Raw genomic sequence first — 19,497 nt, 5'->3', positions numbered from 1 at the left:
AGAAAAAAAGGGCTTCCTTAGAAAATATTTTGCTTTCTTTAGAATAATGGAAATATTATATTTAGAATAATCAAAACTCACCTGAACCAAACAATTGCATCTTCAACTCATGGCTTACTCAAACAACTGCTAACAAAGATGCAATTGCAAATGGTAAATTGAAGTGCTGTAACTTAAATATTTCCATTCTAACTCCTTTGGTATTATGATACTTGTTTCTGAAAGAGGGTAGACTATACACTGAGTGGCCAGATTATTATGACCACCTGGCATTTGTAGGCAAATTAGCCGTACAATGCATCATATGAGATATAGAAGCCGAAGGCCTGTTCGAACACCTTTGCTGTCTGCAGTTACCAAGATAAAACGTCTCCAATTCGCACAGAAACACAAGGATTGGACAGTCGAGCATTGGAAAAAAGTCACGTGGTCCAATGAATCACGTTTCCAGTTGCATCTTGCAGATGGCAGAGTGAGAATTTGGTGGAAACAGCATAAAACCATGCACCCCACATGCATGAGTACAACCCTTCAAGCTGGTGGGGGCAGTGTTATGGTTTGGGGCATGTTTTCCTGGCATGATATGGGCCCTTTAATTCATGTGGAACAACATCTGAATAGCACAACATACCTAAGTATCGTTGCTGATCAAGTTCATCCTATCATGTTGATGGCGTATCCCAATGGAGATGGCTTCTTCCAACAAGACAACGTGCCATGCCACGGTGCTCGTATTGTGCAGGAGTGGTTTCAAGAACATGAGGGACTTTACCTTGCTTAGGTGGCCCCCACAATTACCAGATCTCAAACCAATTGAGCATTTGTGGGACGAAGTTAAAAGAGCCATCAGGCAGCTGGTTCCACAACCATTAAATCTCACAGAACTAGACAGTGCTATTCATCAGGCATGGTGTCAGATTCCTCGCATCACCTTTCAACATCTCGTGGAGTCAATGCCAAGAAGAACCACCGAGTATTGAAGGCAAAAGATGGCCCAACGAAGTACTGATGGGGTGGTCATAATATATATCTCCCACGTTCAAAGGCTGTTAAATCGCGTTTTTTTCCCATATCCTCAGAAAAAAAATCACTTCTACTGTTGTGGTAAACAACCTGCTTCCCTATTTATAATGGTCTGGCCCTCTAGCAACTTCAGCGAGAAATTATAGCTAATTTGCCTACAAACATGAGGTGGTCATAATAATTTGGCCACTCGGTTTAATAGATGATAGCATGAATTCTGGCACCAGACTGCCTGGCCTCAAATTCTTGGGCAAGTTAGTTAAACTTTAAACGTTCAGTTTCCTCATCTGCAAAAGAAGAGCAACAATGGTATTGCTGAAGAACTAAGACTTAACATATGTGAAGCATTAAACTAGTGCCCAGCACACAGTAAGTGCCATATAAGTGTTCGCTATTTCTCCAACTGCTGCTAGTGCCTCTTAACTCTTATTCCTCAGTGCAGTCTCCAGTATTAATCCCATCAGGATATCAATATGATTCAATAAAACATAAAACCCATAATGGCAAAATCAGCTCTTTTGGGGGCAAAGTAATCATTTATTTGCAAAAATACAAAATTTTGAGAATATAAAATATAAGTATAGCAAGTCATTATAGTTTTTAATTCTGTTAAGATGAAGGCTTCATTATCTGGAGAGAATGTGCCACTAACAGCTTTCAGGAAGGAAAATTAGTAAGAAGCTAACTCTTCCAAGTGACTGGCATTGAGCCACTGGCAGCAGTTACCTGCCCCTAAGGTAAGACTTAGTCCCAGAGCCTGAGTTGATAGATAGCAAATGGAAGCGTAGTCTTTCTACAACACAGTAACATATGGTAATTAATTGTCAATCAAGGAAAGCAGCTCACTATGACTCATATACACCAACCATCAAATATGTGTTTTTTCCAGCTATGTATGTATATTTAATCCTTACCAGAGGACGTTTATTGATTTTAAATAGAGAAAGGGAGGGAGGGAGAGAAACAGAGAAATGTCAGTCAGTTGCCTCCCGTATGCGCCCCAACTAGGGATAGAACTGCGACATGTTTGGTGTATTGGACAATGCTCCAACCAACTGAGCCACCCAGCTGGGGCTTTTCCAGGTTAATTGTTGTTTAGGATTTAAAATAAAGTACGTATGTGAGGATATCATGGCTCTTGTACTAGTAATGGAGAAAATTAATGAGTCTTCCTTCTGATATAATTCACTATTTATAAATGAAAGTATTTACAAATGGGCAGCAGCTCAAACCCACAAGCCCCGAAGGACAGGTTTCCCGTGCTGGCTCTATCTGCAGTTACAGAATCATCTCTAGCTCAGAAGATCCTGGAAGTGAATCCCACCAGCACCCCTGAAATTCAATTCACTGATTTCTTATTAAATTACTAGAAGAGCAATCCTACTTACTTTTTTAGAAAGTCTAGGTCTTATTCCTGTAGAATCCTGAAGTTTACAAAACTAATTTATGTTGGCAGTTAGGAACTAATGAGGTAATTAAATATAGTGAAATTTAAAACCAATTTAGCTATACCTAATAACTAAATAATTGCATATATGGGAAATATATTAATCAATAGTTTTAAATCCTTCTAGTTTACTATTCATCAGACTGACGTTAAGTCATGGCTAAACTGTTTTTCTGAAAGCAAACTTTAAAAGATCTTTCTTCAGGTCTTCTAATTTTATTATGTTTTTTATTGTGTAGTGTGAAAAAGGTATCATGTCCACAGCTATGACATCCGAACTATTCCCCTCTGGCAAAGAGAACCCGGTGAGGCACCTGCCCACCCACACCACAGCCCACGGCACCTGTGCCGGAAGGTTTCCTCCTTGTGCCCAGAGGTGCGCTCTCAGTTTAGGTTCGGTGGTGAGAGTCCTTCACCTAAATCTCCCAGATAGTGCAGTGAAAAGAATATAAATACAGATCTAAAATAAGGGAAAGTTGCCCTGACCGGTTTGGCTCAGTGGATAGAGCATCGGCCTACGAACTCAAGGGTCCTGGGTTCAGTTCTGGTTAAGGGCATGTACCTTGGTTGCAGGCACATCCCCAGTAGGAAGTGTGCAAGAGGCAGCTGAATCGATGTTTCTCTCTCATCGATGTTTCTAACTCTCTATCCCTCTCCCCTCCTCTCTGTAAAAAATCAATAAATAAAAATAAAAATAAAATAAAATAAGGGAAAGTTGCACCTGCCAGACATTCCTAGCATCACTTCATGAACTGTTTGTGATCATTTTAATCAACTCTATTTACACATACTCAGTTAAAGAATCTGTGCTCCCTACCGGGCAAAATAGAGACCGAACCCCACTTCAGGTTACAGTAAATGAAGTGTACTTCATTAAAGCTGTTTAAAAAAAGTCCCAGTTACCGTGGCAGCAGGAGCCCCTCAAAGGACCAACGAAGGGTCTTTGATTGGTAACCTTCCTGTCTGCAGGCCTTCTGATGCATATCACTGAGTTTCTTTACTGGATAGAGGCCTCCCCCTCTCCACAGAACCAGAGAAAATGCCTGAAACTTCTATTTGAAATTAAGAGTGATAAAGCTAAGAGCTTAGGTAACAAGTTCTATAAATAGATCCTTTTTAAAAAATCGTTTCTAAAAGCATCTTTCCAGGCCATGTGACTTAATTACTGTCTAGGTGACAAAGTATTATTCCCTTATCCAAGAGCCTCTGGAAGAACTACTGTAGTGAGAATTCAAGATAGAAAGCACGTTTCTCAGATGTGAAGGAAAGTGGTAAATAAGAAAGGCATTTTGGCAGAGAAATGCTGCTGCTGAGTTGTTCTAAAAAGGAAAATGGGATTTTTAAAAGCCTTTGGATAGATTACTTGGCTACAGTGTCTGTTGCTTGCATTTCATCTCAAAGATAGCCTCAAAATATAACCTAAAAGCTATTTGAAAAATACATGCAAGTCTTCACTTCAGAAGATTCATCATTGATGCAATGGTATGGATGACTCTGTACTAATTCATGCAGCAAAATTTACTGCACACCAAGGTCTAGTTTTTCCTTTCTTCGTAATCGCTTACCCTTCCTGCTTCTATAGAAAGTACCAAGATTCTATTCTGGATGGTAATGCACTTTTGAGAATCAATAAGGAAACTTGATATCCAGGATAAGCAATCTCAGATTAACCCCTTTGTTCATCATTTCTACTGCAATAAACACATATAATGACACTCTGGCAGGTTAATGCCTATTTTTGTGCTCCCTGTGGCCAAAAAGGAAACAGTTCAAGCATTTATGTACTATTCAGTCATATGCAATGAGCTCAAGAAAAATCTATGTCTCCTAAAAGGATATTTTCACTAAGCAAAAAAGAAGAGGTAGAAGAAAGAGAATGCAGTCACTAAACTACAGGGTGGGGAGAAAGTAGTTTACAGTTATATGTGAAACAGGGTTTATTCTTGTATGATTATTTATTTATTGTTGTATTGTTTTATATATGAACAACTGTAAACCTACTTTTGCCACACCCTGGATAACCTACATTTTAAATAAACTAAATTCTGTGACTAATGACAAACTGAGAACATTTTTTACTTAAGAAAGAAATTCACATTTTATAGTACCAAACAACTATTTGTGGGGTTTTTTTCCCAAACAAAACATCTTAAAAGATGCCTTAAGCAACATTATTTCTTTAACACATTGTGCATCTTTTAAAGTATTCAGCTGTTGAGAATTGTATACCTCCTGGAGAAACCTAGAAAAGGAGACATGAGAAAACTTGAACACAATTCAAGATTACAAGCAATCTATAATAATAAAAGTGTAATATGCTAATTAGACCCGACATCTTTCCAGATGACCTCCTGGACGAAGCTAGGGCTGCGAGGGAAGCCCGGGTCCCAGGTGCCAGAGGGAAGCCGGTGCCGGCAGCCAGGGGAAGGAAGGCCTACTCTTGCATGAACTTCGTGCATCGGGCCTCTAGTTTTCTATGAATACTGTTCAGGCTTAAAGGAGCTACAAAGTGAGCCAGGGAGGTAGGTATATGCTGTCCTAACAGTTCACATACTCAAAATTTTCTAAGTGACTTCTTATAGCTGTCCTCCGCTAGTATGTTTTTCCTGTCAGTTACATATTCATTGGGTAAAACAAAAAAGACTGAGAAAGGATAAAGAAGGAATCTCTTTTTTAAGAAAGAAGACATGAGTTGGAAACCTGACTTACAAAAGTGAGTACAAAAGGAACCTAAAGATTCTGCTTGTATCACAGGCACCTCCTGGAGATGGTACCACGTTAAGCTAGAAATTGTGCATGGAGCTCCAGCCCCAGGGAAGGAAAATGGATGTGAACAGCAGGAGAAAACCTCAAGGCTTTTTCCTTGCTTCTATATCAACTTCCTGATATACTGTTTCCAGAGTGACAGTGGCCATTTCAGTTTGCCTATAAAATATTTTAATGAAATTACCCCACTATTCCGTCAGAGTAAACGGTTCCCGAGAGCCACAACCACCTCTTTCACCCTTAAGCAGACACTTTCTCCTCTGACACCTGCTCTTCAACACAGCCTCTCTGCAATGCCTTTATCCAATTCCAGGCTTCACCCTTGACCCACAGTCCTTTGCTTTCTTATTCATCTTCTTAATGACACTGTGGGCATTATTATGACTTTGAGACAATGATGGTTAAGTACACTCAATTCAATTATGTGATGGGTAGCAACCAGTTAATTGCCAGTAAAAAGTCAATAATGTATAATGGGTGTCTCTGTACATACCCATCCTAACAATTAGGATCGTGATCCAAGGACCAGTTGGGAGTGCTCACATACAGTAGTTTAGAAATCATTTGAGCTAATAAAAAAGACACTCAGCAGCTATTACTTTAGGTTATTATAACAAGACATAATATAATTTAACCAAAAGAAATGGTTGGGGTGGGTGCAGGCTAGAAGGGATCAATTGGGGGAAGAAGGGGGGCATCTGTAATACTTTCAACAATAAATAATTGAAAAATTGGAAAAGAAGACATGGTTAATGATATTGATAACTGGACATGCTCTTTCATTGGTAATGAATATGATAAAAAATATCTCTACCAAGATGTCTACTTTTACTTTGACCTCCAGGAAATCTTCCCCCTCCGCCATCTATACATACAGAATTTCAAATTCCTCTCCTAGTGTTCTTAAACTCCTACTACGTTTATTTTCCTGAGATGTGAAAAATAAAACAAGCTTTGTACTGAAATGTGTCTGCACCATTTTTTCCCAAAGTAACATTACAGAAAATTTACCCAAATGCGTAACCAAATTTGTGAGAAATAGCTAAAGGTTCTTTAAGTAGACCACCATTTCAGTTTAAAGATTAAACTCTAAAGGAGTAATTGTTGGTACCTCCAGAATTAATATGTATGTAATAGGTCTAAATAAAATTCATTTCAATTTTTATGGCCATCCTCTTTTGTATAACATAGAATACTAGTATATGGTAGATAACATGGTATAAGAGTCAGTGTGGGACTTACATACCCTAGATTCAAATTGTAGCTCAATCATTCATTATATTTACTTTCAACAAGTAAAGACCATTCATTATATTTACTTTCAACAATTAACCTTTCTATGCCTCAGTTTCCTGTAAAGTGGGATAATACATAGTCATTTTTATAACCACAGGTTGTTTTCAGGATTGAATATATATAAATGTGTATGCCATCACTTCATGAGCAACATATGTTAGCAGTTACTATTAGTATTATAATACTAATTAAATAGAGCTGTAGAAACTCAAATTAACCAGAATACTGGCAGCTTTCAGCTTCAACACACACACACACACACACACACAAACTAGATAACAAACAGCAAACAGCATGGTTTAGACTGGTTTGTTGCTACTTATCAATTCCAGTTTCTTTTATCTTAAGAATCCCAAGCCAGCCCTAACCGGTTTGGCTCAGTGGATTGAGCGTTGACCTGTGGACACAAGGGTCCCAGGCTCGATTCCGGTCAAGGGCATGTACCTTGGTTGCAGGCACATCCCCAATAGGGAGTGTGCAGGAGGCAGCTGGTTGATGTTTCTCTCTCATCGATGTTTCTAACTCTCTATCCCCCTCCCTTCCTCTCTGTAAAAAAATCAATAAAATATATTTTACAAAAAGAATCCCAAGCCATAGTTCTCCACAATTGAAATAAAAAGATTTCATTCCCAACCTATTCTGAATAGTTGAGGCTTTATGTTTAAGTTATTTTAAAGTTCATCACACAAAATTTCTCCCTAAGAGGTCAAATTTAGAATTTAATATTTATTTATTTTTTTAAAATATATTTTATTGATTTTTTTACAGAGAGGAAGAGAGAGAGATAGAGTTAGAAACACCGATGAGAGAGAAACATCGATGAGCAGCCTCCTGCACACCTCCTACCGGGGATGTGCCCGCAACCAAGGTACATGCCCTTGACCAGAATCAAACCTGGGACCCTTCAGTCCGCAGGCCGATGCTCTATCCACTGAGCCAAACTGGTTACGGCTAGAATTAAATTTTTAAATGAATTGGAAATAAATGTAAGTGAAAAATGAGATTAACATTTCATATATATGTGGAATATAATGAACAAAATAAATAAACAAAATAGAAACAGACTCAGATATAGAGAACAGACTGACAGCTGTCAGAAGGGAGGGGGGTTGAAGGGGTGGATGATAAGGTGAAGGGATTAAGAAAACAAAACAAAACTCATAGACACAGCCCAGCTGGTGTGGCTCAGTGAATTGAGCATTGTCTCATGCACCAAAAGGTCACTGGTTTCATTTCCCCTTAGGGCACATGCCTGGGGTTGTGGGCTGGATCCCCAGTAGGGGGCATGCAGGAGGCAGCTGATGGATGTTTCTCTCTTTCTCTCTCACTCATGTTTCTATCTCTCTCTCTTTCTCCTTTCCTCTTTACCTGAAAATTAATAAAAAAATACTTTTTTAAAAAACTCATAGACACAGACAACAGTATGGTGATTTTCAGAGGGAAAAGGGGTTTGGGGAAGATAGAAAAGGGTAAAGGGGAGATAAATGGTGATGAAAGGAGACTTGACTTTGGGATGAACACACACAATACAATATATAGATGATGTATTATGAATTGTACACCTGAAACCTATATAATTATTTAACCAATGTCATCCCAATAAATTCAATTAAAATATGTCTTATTAAACAAAAATTATTTTCTGCTTAAAGCCTTTATCTTTTTAAACTTTGAAAAAATCATCTTAATAGAACTTTAAAATCAGCATTATGCACCTATCTGATGGGGATAAAACTGCCTTCGATGATATATAGAATGGCTTGGAGATCATATAAGTCATTATCTTAAGGGAAAAAATCAATAAAATGTATTTCATTTTATTGTAAATAGAAAATAGCAATCAACAGCAAAATCCAGATTGTGAGAAACTGCATAAGATAAACAATCTGGTTTCTTCAACAAATAAATTTTAAGGGAGAATTTGAAAATAAAGATAAGGGAAAACCAAAAGATTCAAAGAGACTTTTTGAAACTTATTTTTTAAAAATAAAATGAGCCCTAACCGGTTTGGCTCAGTGGATAGAGCGTCAGCCTGTGGACTCAAGGGTCCCAGGTTCGATTCCGGTCAAGGGCATGTACCTTGGTTGCGGGCACATCCCCAGTAGGGAGTGTGCAGGATGCAGCTGATCGATGGTTCTCTCTCATTGATATTTCTAACTCTCTATCCCTCTCCTTTCCTCTCTGTAAAAAATCAATAAAATATATGTAAAAAATTAAAAATAAAAATAAATAAAACGAAACATGGAAAACTAAACTACAGGGATACATGCTTGAGCGATTAAACTATGACAAAAATAAGGAAATGATAACCGTAAAAGTCAGAGCAATGTCTATAGTCCTACAAGAAGAGGAGGCAGGGGCTTGGGTTCGGGAAGCAGCACATGGAATTACTGACCAAGCTCTAATTCCTGAACTGGATAGAGGTTCTAGGGTGTTCACCTTTAGTAATTTCTGTGTCAGTGTTGTATTTTACAATAAAAAGAAGATTTAAAAAATAAAATTGCAGTCTAAAAGAATCACCAATGCAGCTATTATGTACTTTCATGCAGATGTTCTCATATTCATACTCACATCCTTAAAACAAATACATTGCACCTGAATTTTCACAAATAAAGATTCCATGACTCCTGAGCAGAAATATTTACTAGATTCTAGACTGGTTTTGAGCCATTGTTTAAATCTGACTTGACAATGATGTTGATTTTAATTTGCAACCTCAAGATAAATATGACTTTGTGCTTACTGACAAAAAAAAAGTTTTCTTAGAGTTTTGCTTTTAGTTCATTTAGTACTTGGGCCAGAGGGTTTATCATTTCCCTGGTTTGATAGGGTTAGGGGTTAGACAAACTATCAACCAAGAAAATGCAATTCCCAAAGACTGCGGGGTAAAGTCAATGCTCTGGGTGTTATATATACCCACGGAGCCTAATGAGCTCAGAGCAAAGTATGCTTTGTTGATTAAGTACAAGTTTCCTGAAAAGGGATATTACTGTAGAAACCATAGATAGCTGTTTGCTGGATCTGCCCTCCATGCTCCTGTTTGCATTTCAGCATTCCACTGACAGACATAAATAGAAACAGAGAGTGAATTGCCTGTTTCCTTTCGTCTTTAATTTAACAAAGAAATAAGATATCCTGTGCATTCTGAAAAACATCATACAAAATTGAGAAATGAAGCTAAATAAATGGGGATGAGAATAAAAGGAGCCCAGAGATTCTAAATCTAGGGAATTATTTTTCCAACAATAAGCCAAATGGCTCCATTCTCCTGTGTCATAACTAGAAGAAGCCTGGCATCCTTTCTGGAGTAAGGCAGATATAAATCAATCAACCTTCCAATTAGTTAACCTTAAGTTTAGAATAACTTTCAGAGGGAGTGGCATAATTATTATATCTAGGTAACTTGTAAACATTAACAGACTTTGTTTTAAGTCTTTATCTGTCAGAGATGTACAGGTATATAAAAATGTATTTGTTGGAGAAATGCCCCAATGTCTGGAATGTGCTTTTAAATACAACACACACACACACACACACACACACACACACACACACACACATATGTAGAGATATAAAAGACTGTCAAAATGGTTATAATTGTTGACACTGGAAAATGGGTATGTTGGGAGTTCATTATAGTATTCCTTTCACTGCTATATATGTTTGAAAATTTCCACAATAAAAAGTTTTCCTTCATTTAGTTAACATATCATTAAAAAATCTAATTTGTTTCATGTCATCACTTGAAGAGAACAATGTAATTTATTTTAGTCATTTACTTATATAGAGTTTAATTTAAATAAAAAAGTTTTATGACAGTAATATATTTAAATTGAAAAGCATAGAATATAGGCTTTGAGAGAAAATAACTTGGGGAAATATTTACAATACTAGAGGCCCCATGCACAAAATTAGTGCAAGGGGCTTGGCCTTTGTGGCCCCAGCTACCTCTCGGCCCCGCCCCCAGCCCCCTGGTCATTCAGGAAGTTCATCTGGAAGGTCATTCAGCTGTCCAGTCTAATTAGCATATTAGCTCTTTATTATATAGGATGATATAATGTTGATTTCTTAAAAGTAAGAGATAGCCCTAACCAGTTTGGCTCACTGGATAAAGCATCAGCCTGCGGACTGAAGGGTCCCGGGTCGATTCCAGTCAAGGGCATGTACCTTTGTTGCGGGCACATCCCCAGTAGGGGGTGTGCAGGAGGCAGCTGATCAATGTTTCTCTCTCATCGATGTTTCTAACTCTCTATCCCACTCCCTTCCTCTTTGTAAAAAATAAATAAAATATATTTTTTAAAAAGTAAGATATAACGTTGTATATATGTTTATATATACTTATATATAAAAATGTAAGTATGTGCATAGAACAAAACAACACTAAAAGGAAATACACCAAAATGAAAACAAAATTTACCTCAGTAGAGTTTAAGGGTGATTTTTTTTTTTTATATAGCTATCTCTACTTACAAGTTTTCTAAAATGAGTATGCATCAAATATAATCAGAAAAAGAAAGCAAATATATAAATAGAAATATAATTATGACAAGGCAGAATAGGTAGTCTGAATACTGTTCAAAAGAAAATAGACAATTAGCTAAAACTTGCTACCCTAAACATTGAACCTAAAGCGAGCCTTTGGTGGAGTTCAGTCTCATATGCCCTAAGATTCATCAGTGCACTGGAAGAAAACAACATACGTTCTTACGCCTATAATTGGAGAAGGCTTTTTATTTGTGTGGAATCTTTTCAGAACTGACATGACAAGAACTAGAACTAAGATCTTGAGATTAGTGTTTCCAGAGTTTTAAAATTCCCTGGGACTTCCCAATAGATCTAATAAGTTTATCATTTTACCAGGGGAAGTCATTCCCAACAAAATAAAAAGCTATGTATATCCTGACCCAAGATTTCACCTCTTGGTTCTCAGTGCTAACCTTAAAAGCAAATTTCAGAAATTATTTTCTGTGATATAATTAAAAAAGAACCTTTTGCAGCAATATTAATTCTATAAAACATACCTCCAATGACTCCTACAGTGTACTTACAATTCTTTTTCTAATAACTAAAGGTTTTATTTTATTTTCAAAAGTAATTGGTAATATACTTTCTTGCTAAAAGAAATGTTTTAAAGATTTTTAATTTAATTTTGGAGAGAGAGGATAAGAGAGAGAGAAACAGCCACTGGCTTCCTCCTGCAGGTCCCCAACTAGGATTGAGCCCAAAACTTGGGCAAGTGCCCTGACCAACAATCAATCAGCAACCTTTCTGTGCATGGGACAACACCCATGCCAGGGCTTGATAAAATTCTTTGTTATAAAACCCCCCAAACGGTACATTAGGCATATCACTGAAAGTATTAAAATGGTAATCAGTATTCAAAAGATTCTGAAAAAATGTTCACGAGAGGGAGAAAAATTTTACTTACTTTAACTTCCACCATCTTCCCTCCATGTTCAATGTGTCTCTCTATGTATTCAGAGGACAGCAAATCACTGCAACAACAAAATAAAGGATGGTTAAAGAGGATGAGAAAATGTAAAGCATTTGAAAATCAAGTTTACCCATACCAGTTTTAATGATTCATTAACTCCGACTTTAAAACAACAATAAAGCTTTATAGAACTCTCTCTCTCTCTCTCTCTCTCTCTCTCTCTCTCTCTCTCTCTCTCTCTCACACACACACACACACACACACACACACACACACCAGCTTAGTATTTCTGAAGGGTTATGAGGTTGAACTGACTACACCACCTGTCACCCCCTTGCTTAGCAGAGCTGATTCCACTGATCTTGTTGAGGAGTTCTGGGAAACTACCAGAAGCACACCATTATTAGAAAGACATCTAACTTGCTACCATCCCTCACCATCTCTTTATGTGTGGTGTGTGGTATTTTATCTGACAAAACATTAGTTTCCATCACAAAAATAAAAAGGGGGCAAAGAATGCTAAAAGAAATATACCATTAGCAATAAAATAATTCTATTTTGAAGTCTATTAAACAACAAACTTCTCATAGAATTTTAAACTATTTGCATCATCTTAAATACACTTCTCTTTAATTCCATGTATGTGGAAAAAATGTCCCACATACTTTAATGGAAGTACCTCAAAACACAATTTACACAAAAAGTGTTGAAGTCTATTATTTTTAAAGCACTAAAATATAAATAAAATTAACATTAATAGAAATAATACAAGAAGCTATAAATTTCTGTGGACCCTAGGACTGGAGATACCTGCTAAGAAAGGTTCCTGGTGGCAAACTGAGCTCAAACTTAAAAGCAGAGCCTTGCAGCCATGTCTAAAAACAGGGCTCTCTCATTCAAACCGCACTGAACAGCCTGCCTGCACTGTGTTCCCGCCATCTGAGCCAGGCCTTATAAAGCAGTTCCTGGAATCCTCTTTCAACCAATAAGACTGGGGTTTCCCTGGTCCAAATGGAACCATCAGGCTATATCCTTATTAGCATCTTCACCAACCTATCAGAATGGCTCCATGCTGATCAGTCCAGACAGTGCCTTTTGGACCAAAGCGTGAGGATTTGGAGTCCTCATTTGCATGAGGACAGACTAATCAGAGACTGGGGCAGGGACTTCTCTTTATATAAGTCAGCACCTCTCTGGCTCAGGCAGAGCACTTTCCCTTTTCACCAAAGACTGAAAACTGGAGTTGAAACACCTAAGACAAAGCACCAAAGACTTCACACCAGACCAGAACGGAACAGAGCAACTGGAGCAGAGCAGGCAGAGCAGAAGTGTCTAGCCCAGGAGGGGCCTTGTCTGAGGACCGCCTCACCCCAGGGCTGCCTCACCTGGAACCCGTCTCACAGCCCTGCTGTTCCACAGCTGTGCTGCTTCATAATTGAGCTGTTTGCACTGAGTAACGTTTCTCTTTTCACCACATCCCAAACTGGGGATCCCTGCTGGTGTTGAATTGATGCCAACCATCAGTTGATATTCTAAATCTACTCTATGAATAAACATTCAGCCAATTAAGAAAACCTTTTTTCACAGTGTTCTGAAGGTCACCAAGCCAAAACTGTCCCAATTATAAAATAAAATAAAAAGTGCATTTCTGAGCACACAGTCCTCCCATGATAAGCACCATAGTTACAGTTGCTTGAAATGTAAACAGAATGATCAAATGAGAGTCATATTAACATAGGCACCATAATCAGTTTCTACAGTATCTAATTCTTATATTACCATTCGGGGAAAATATCATTATTGTCTAAGCCCTTGTTTCATTTGTCTTTGGAATACATTTTCCTATTGATTTTTTTAATGAGGAACCAGCGAGGATGCTCTAAGCTGCAAGTTGCAGAAAATACAACTACATATGGCTCAAACAATCAGGACATTTATTTCTTATTAGAAATTTCAGGACTGGTGTAATGTGAATTTGCTTTTGTGAGTCTTCAAGTCTGTTAAATGAATAAATTTGAAGTTTATAATAACGTAGGCAAACACTCTTAAGATATTTAAACATAGATAAGCAGCTAGTAAGCAAAATTTCATTAGACGTGGGTAAATTGCATTGGCTGTATAAAGTATAGGTAAGAAAATCATGTATGTTTTACACATTGATAGAAAGATATTTACTATTCATGATGCACCTGGTTAATAAATGTTTATGATATAATAAATACACAAAAGACACTAAATAGCCAGGATACAAATTCAATCACCTATTGGTGACATCCAGGGTTCAGGATTCCTCAACTTCCACACTAATGACATTTTGGGTCAGATAATTCTTTGTCTTGGGAGCACCTTGGGAGCACCAGTCTGCATTCCCACCAACAGCACACAAAGGTTGCCTTTTCTCCACACCCTTGTCAACACTTGTTTGTTGATTTATTGATAGTAGCCATTCTGACAGGTATGAGGTGATATATCATTGTGGTTTTAAGTTGCATCTCTCTGATAATCAGTGATGTTGAGCATTTTTTCATATGTCTATTGGCCATCAGTAGGTCCTCTTTGGAGAAGTGTATATTCAGATCTTTTGCCCAATTTTAACTGGATTATTTGTCTTCCTGATGTTGAGTTGTATAAGATCTTTATATATTTTGGAAAGTAATCCCTTATCAGATGTATCATTGGAAAATATGTTCTTCCATTCAGTGGGTTCCCTTTGCATTTTTTAGATGGTTTATTTTGCTGTGCAGAAGCTTTTTAGTTTGATATAGTCCCATATGTTTATTTTTTTAGGATAGGTGTTATTTCTTCTTTGAATGTTTGGTAAAATTTGCCTATGAAGCCATGGGGTCCAGGACTGTTTGTTTGATGGAAGTTCTTTTTTGTTACTGTCTCAATTTCATTAGTTGTTATCTATTCAGGGTTTCTGATTCTTCCTGATTTAGTTTTGGAAAATCGTATGTTTTTAGGAATTTGTCCATTTCTCCCAAGTTGTCCAATTTGTTGGCATATAGCTGTTCATAGTGATTTCTTATAATCCTTTGTATTTCTGTGATATCAGTTGTTACTTCTTCTCTTTCATTTCTGATTTTACTTATTTGGGTTCTCTCTCTTTTTTTCTTGATGAGGCTGCTTAAATGACTGTAAATCTTATTTGTATTTTCAGAGAACCAGCTCTTGGTTTCATTGATCTTTTGTACTGCTTTTTTAGTTTCTATGCCATTTATTCTTTGAAACAAAATCATTTTTTAAAAAGACAAAATACCTCTCAACAACATGCTCACATATTCAATTCCTAGGAAGATGTGAGCATATAAAGGGCACTTGATCCCATGGCACTTCAAGTCTTATTATGAAAACAAGAAAATATAAGGAACAGATCTGAAGGCAATGTATTATTGAGAGCCGCAGTAAATGGAACTGACAGTAGGCACATAGAATGCACAAAAAGAAAAGATCTCTGAGAATTAGAACAGTCGGGTCAGGGTTCATGAAGGCTGTAAGACTTCATTCTTAGAAGGTGGATGGAATGGAGAGGCAGAGAAGGACATTTCAAATGAGAGGAATAACAAAAGCAGACTTGTAGCAAAGGAAAAACTACAAGTGACTCCAGAGGTAGTGAAATGATGAGCCTATTTAGAGTTGAGGGTTCAAGTTGTGGAATTAGTACTAACAGCTAGTATGTGTGGAGGCCTGTGTGCCAGGCACTGTGCTAGGTGCTTTAAATGCATTAGTAGCTCACTAAAGTACACAGACAGCTGATGAGGTAGGTATACATATGATCTCTTTTGGTAGGCCAGGAAACGGAAGTATGGAAAGGTCCAGTGGGAAGCCCAGCTGGTCAATGATAGCACCAGATTCATTCCCAGGTAGGTCTCATTCCTGAGTCCATGATTTGAACAACCACATCTCCCTTTTAACAGAAAAGCATAAAAAGAGTCTGCTGGGGATTTTATCATAGCCAATGTACATGAAAGGACTTATTCAAAATGAAAGTCCTATTAAAAATAACCTAACTGCAGTAGGTAGAGATGATTAGCAAAGAAGATTCATTATAAAAGTATCTCTATTACATGAGTTAGAATGAATTTCTCCAACTTAGGAGAGATTTGTGAAAAATGCCACATATTCATCTATCTGTGTGCTGTCATTATAAGAAATCTAATAGAGTAGATAACATGGAAATTTATCAGCATTCTAAAAAAGCCATCATCATCATCATAATCACAGATGATATGTAAACCTATTACCCCTAATCCAAAAAGGAATTGCTTCTATGTTTATTTTAAAATACTTTCTTCAAATAATGAAATTAGCAACAGTTTAACTAAGAATTAAACTGCAGTTTAATATCTGAGAGTTATAAAGGGCAACAATATGACTACAATTTTGCAAAGCATTTAAAATATTTACTTTTTAATAGACTGCATATTGTTTAGCCTCCCTATTTTAATTTCAAAAAGAAATACTTCTCCTTGGATTTAATGCAAGCCATATTGTAGCAACAAGAGCAGTATATTTGATTTCTATAATGCACATGCATAAAAATAGATGAATAGAAGTATCTCTGATGCTGGCGATGGAAATTATTTTCCCTGGGCTCTCTTGTACTTCTAAATGGTATGCATACAGATGGAAAACTCTCCACAATTTCCATCCACATATGGACATGTGTGGATATGCATGGATGGAGTTGAAATGCTCTTCTTCTTTTTTTTTTTTTTTAATATATTTTATTGATTTTTTACAGAGAGAAAGGGAGAAAGATAGAGAGCCAGAAACATCGATCAGCTGCCTCCTGCACATCTCCCACTGGGGATGTGCCCACAACCCAGGCACATGCCCCTGACCGGAATCGAACCCGGGACCCTTCAGTCCGCAGGCCGACGCTCTATCCACTGAGCCAAACCGGTTTCGGCAAAATGCTCTTCTTAAAAGTATTTTGCTTATACCTTTATTCAACGTTTTCACTGATTCAAATAGGAAACAAATGTATATTTCTAAGTGTATGTTTTTTATAATATGGAATGCTATAAACTCTACCATGAAAAGTAGCTAATATCCATGTTTCAGATAAGAAATGGCTCTGTTGTTGGAAATTGCAGATTTGAAATACAGTGTATACAGCTACCATCAAGCATTCAGAGGAGAAAATCACAGGTCAGCTACTTGAAAAGTGACCTTTGTGAGAGAAGTGAATGTCATCCACCTTCTTGCTACTGGTAGCAACAAATTTCTCCTTTCACGGGCTGTGGTATAGGCTATTAATATCCTCAAAACTAGATCTGGTTCACCCAGGAAATAGGGGGGAAGAAAACATTGATGAATGAAGAAGATAATTAGGGCCTAAAACACATTAGACACTTTGAGATTGGGTTAGAAACACATTTCAGAGGCACTCAAGAATAAGACATTATCCTGTGGATTTATGTCTATCACCAAGGCTCCCTTAATGGAGGCAAAATGTCAGCCTGACCGGAACAAGTTCAAGAAAGACTTGAATTAGAAGATGAATACAATTACTGACTGAGCCATGAATCTTTTTTTTTTTCTAAGAGAAATGCTAAGTCAATCAAGAGAAATGAAGATTGAGTGTACATGTGGGTAGAGATAAGCACTTTAATTTCCAATTCCATTTTAAACTCCCTCAGATCAAGTATAAAGCTAGAGGGTCTAAAGCACAATAATCTATGAATATATGTATAAAGAATGTTCTCATATAATGGTCTTGGTTCCAAATTAAACACACAAAACAGTTGTCTTCAAGAGTCAGTATTTAATTTCAAATCAGCTAAATACCATATCAACATAAACCACTGATTTGAAAATAAAACCAAAGTTTACTTCTTCCTTTTTTTCCTACAAAATGTTCTAGCTTATATAACGTATTTGTAAAAATCATGTAAATTTTTAAATCTCAGCCTCTGTAAAATAGAATAAGACTGAGTAGCTATCTTTCTTACATCTTACGGAATAAATAGCCTAAAATTAGTAATGGGCTCTGCTTTATGCAAAATGTATGAAAAATAGTGACTTCCCTAAAGATAGACTTTTTAAGGAGATACCTTCTTTTGAGATTGGAATAAATGGTTTAGGCAACAGAGCAAAGAATACAAAATAGATATGACTCAAAGAAAAGCTTTATCATCAATTTAGACACATCAGCAGAATGCAATTAACAAACCTCTATATTTATATAGAAACAGATGCTATTTATAAATACATTTTAGAAAACCAGAGTAGAAACACTGTTTTCTTTATTCAAATAAGAATCTACATTTTTTTCTTTTCTTAACGATTTCTTCCTAAGAAAAATAACATTTCAACTGTGATTTTGCTCACACACATACACACAAAGCAACTTAGAAGAAATGCTGTTCCTCCAAAGGTCAGAGGGTGAAATAGGATGAAAGCCATCATTTGATTATTCACCAGAAGCAATTATCCTTATCTGGGATGACAGCTGAAGAAAGTCACCTCACATTGCACCTTACCTGGACTAGCTTAGGGGGTTGGGAAGCCACCATGTATAATTGTATAGAATTTTATAACAAAGAATAAAGGCAAAGAGTACTTGCTTGTATCTCTCAATAAAAACGTAGCAGTTCTCAAAATAACCTTAAATTTCCCATTGAAATATGGTTGCATTGTGGGAATTGCTTACCAAAAAGCATCAAAGACAGATTTAAGATGCAATTAGTGGAGTGGAATGTAGATGAGTACATAGTAAAACATTTCCTAGGTATGTTTTAAAATATATATATAAATATATATATATATATCGATATATAGAATTAGTAAACTTTTCATAAACACACACTAATGACATCTTAAACTTGTACCCTATTGATACCGCTTATGTTAGTAGAACCATCTTAATGGCATCGCTTGACTAACTAACGCTGGCACTCATTACCATACTTGCTACCACCTACCTGTGGTAAGTAGCATTCTAAGACGTCCCCTTGATTCCCACTGGATGGTGCATACACCCTGCGTAATTACTTCCCCAAGCGTGGGTTGGACTGTGACTATGATGGGATAGCATTCCCACGATTTTGTTACGGTATATGGAAAAAGGGATTTTGCAGATATAATTAAGATCCCTTATCAGCTGACTCAGAGTTAATGAAAAGAGAGAGAATATGGAGTGGGCCTGACTTAAGCAGGGGAGCCCGAAAGCAGGTCAGGAAGCAGTAGCAGAAGTTGATCCTCAGGCCTGGAAAAGCGACAGCCATGCAGTGCCTGTAGAAGGGACTATGTGTCAATGACCTGAGGATGACCTTGAGTTGCTTAGAGAGGTCCACAGACAACAGCTAGCAAGAACACAGGCACCGCAGTCATACAGCCAATTCTGAATTCTGCCAATGACCTGAATGACCTTGAAACACAACCTTGAGCCTCAGATGCAATCGCCTCCCCAGCCAGCACCTTTATTCCATCCTGAGCAGAGGACCCAGCTAGTCTGAAAATGGTCTCCTGATCCATAGAAACAATGAGAAAACAAATCTATGTTCTTTCAAGTCACTAAGTTTGT

General features: G+C 37.1%; 1 protein-coding gene across 19 annotated transcripts in view; it reads right to left on the bottom strand.

Annotated features, from left to right (window-relative positions):
- ADAM22 (ADAM metallopeptidase domain 22) overlaps positions 1 to 19,497 on the bottom strand; it is a 177,997-nt gene that overhangs the window by 89,753 nt on the left and 68,747 nt on the right. For all 19 annotated transcript variants that reach the window (XM_070424186.1, XM_070424187.1, XM_070424189.1 and 16 more), the window contains exon 4: positions 11,961 to 12,027. In XM_070424186.1, coding sequence (XP_070280287.1) covers positions 11,961 to 12,027 — 67 coding nt within the window. The remainder of the gene's footprint in view (positions 1 to 11,960; positions 12,028 to 19,497) is intronic.

The sequence above is a fragment of the Myotis yumanensis genome, unplaced genomic scaffold (assembly GCF_028538775.1).
Source record: "Myotis yumanensis isolate MYYU_CA2020_CCGP unplaced genomic scaffold, mMyoYum1.0.hap1 SCAF_9, whole genome shotgun sequence".
NCBI lineage: Eukaryota > Metazoa > Chordata > Mammalia > Chiroptera > Vespertilionidae > Myotis > Myotis yumanensis.
This window is presented reverse-complemented; position numbering and strand designations above follow the sequence as displayed.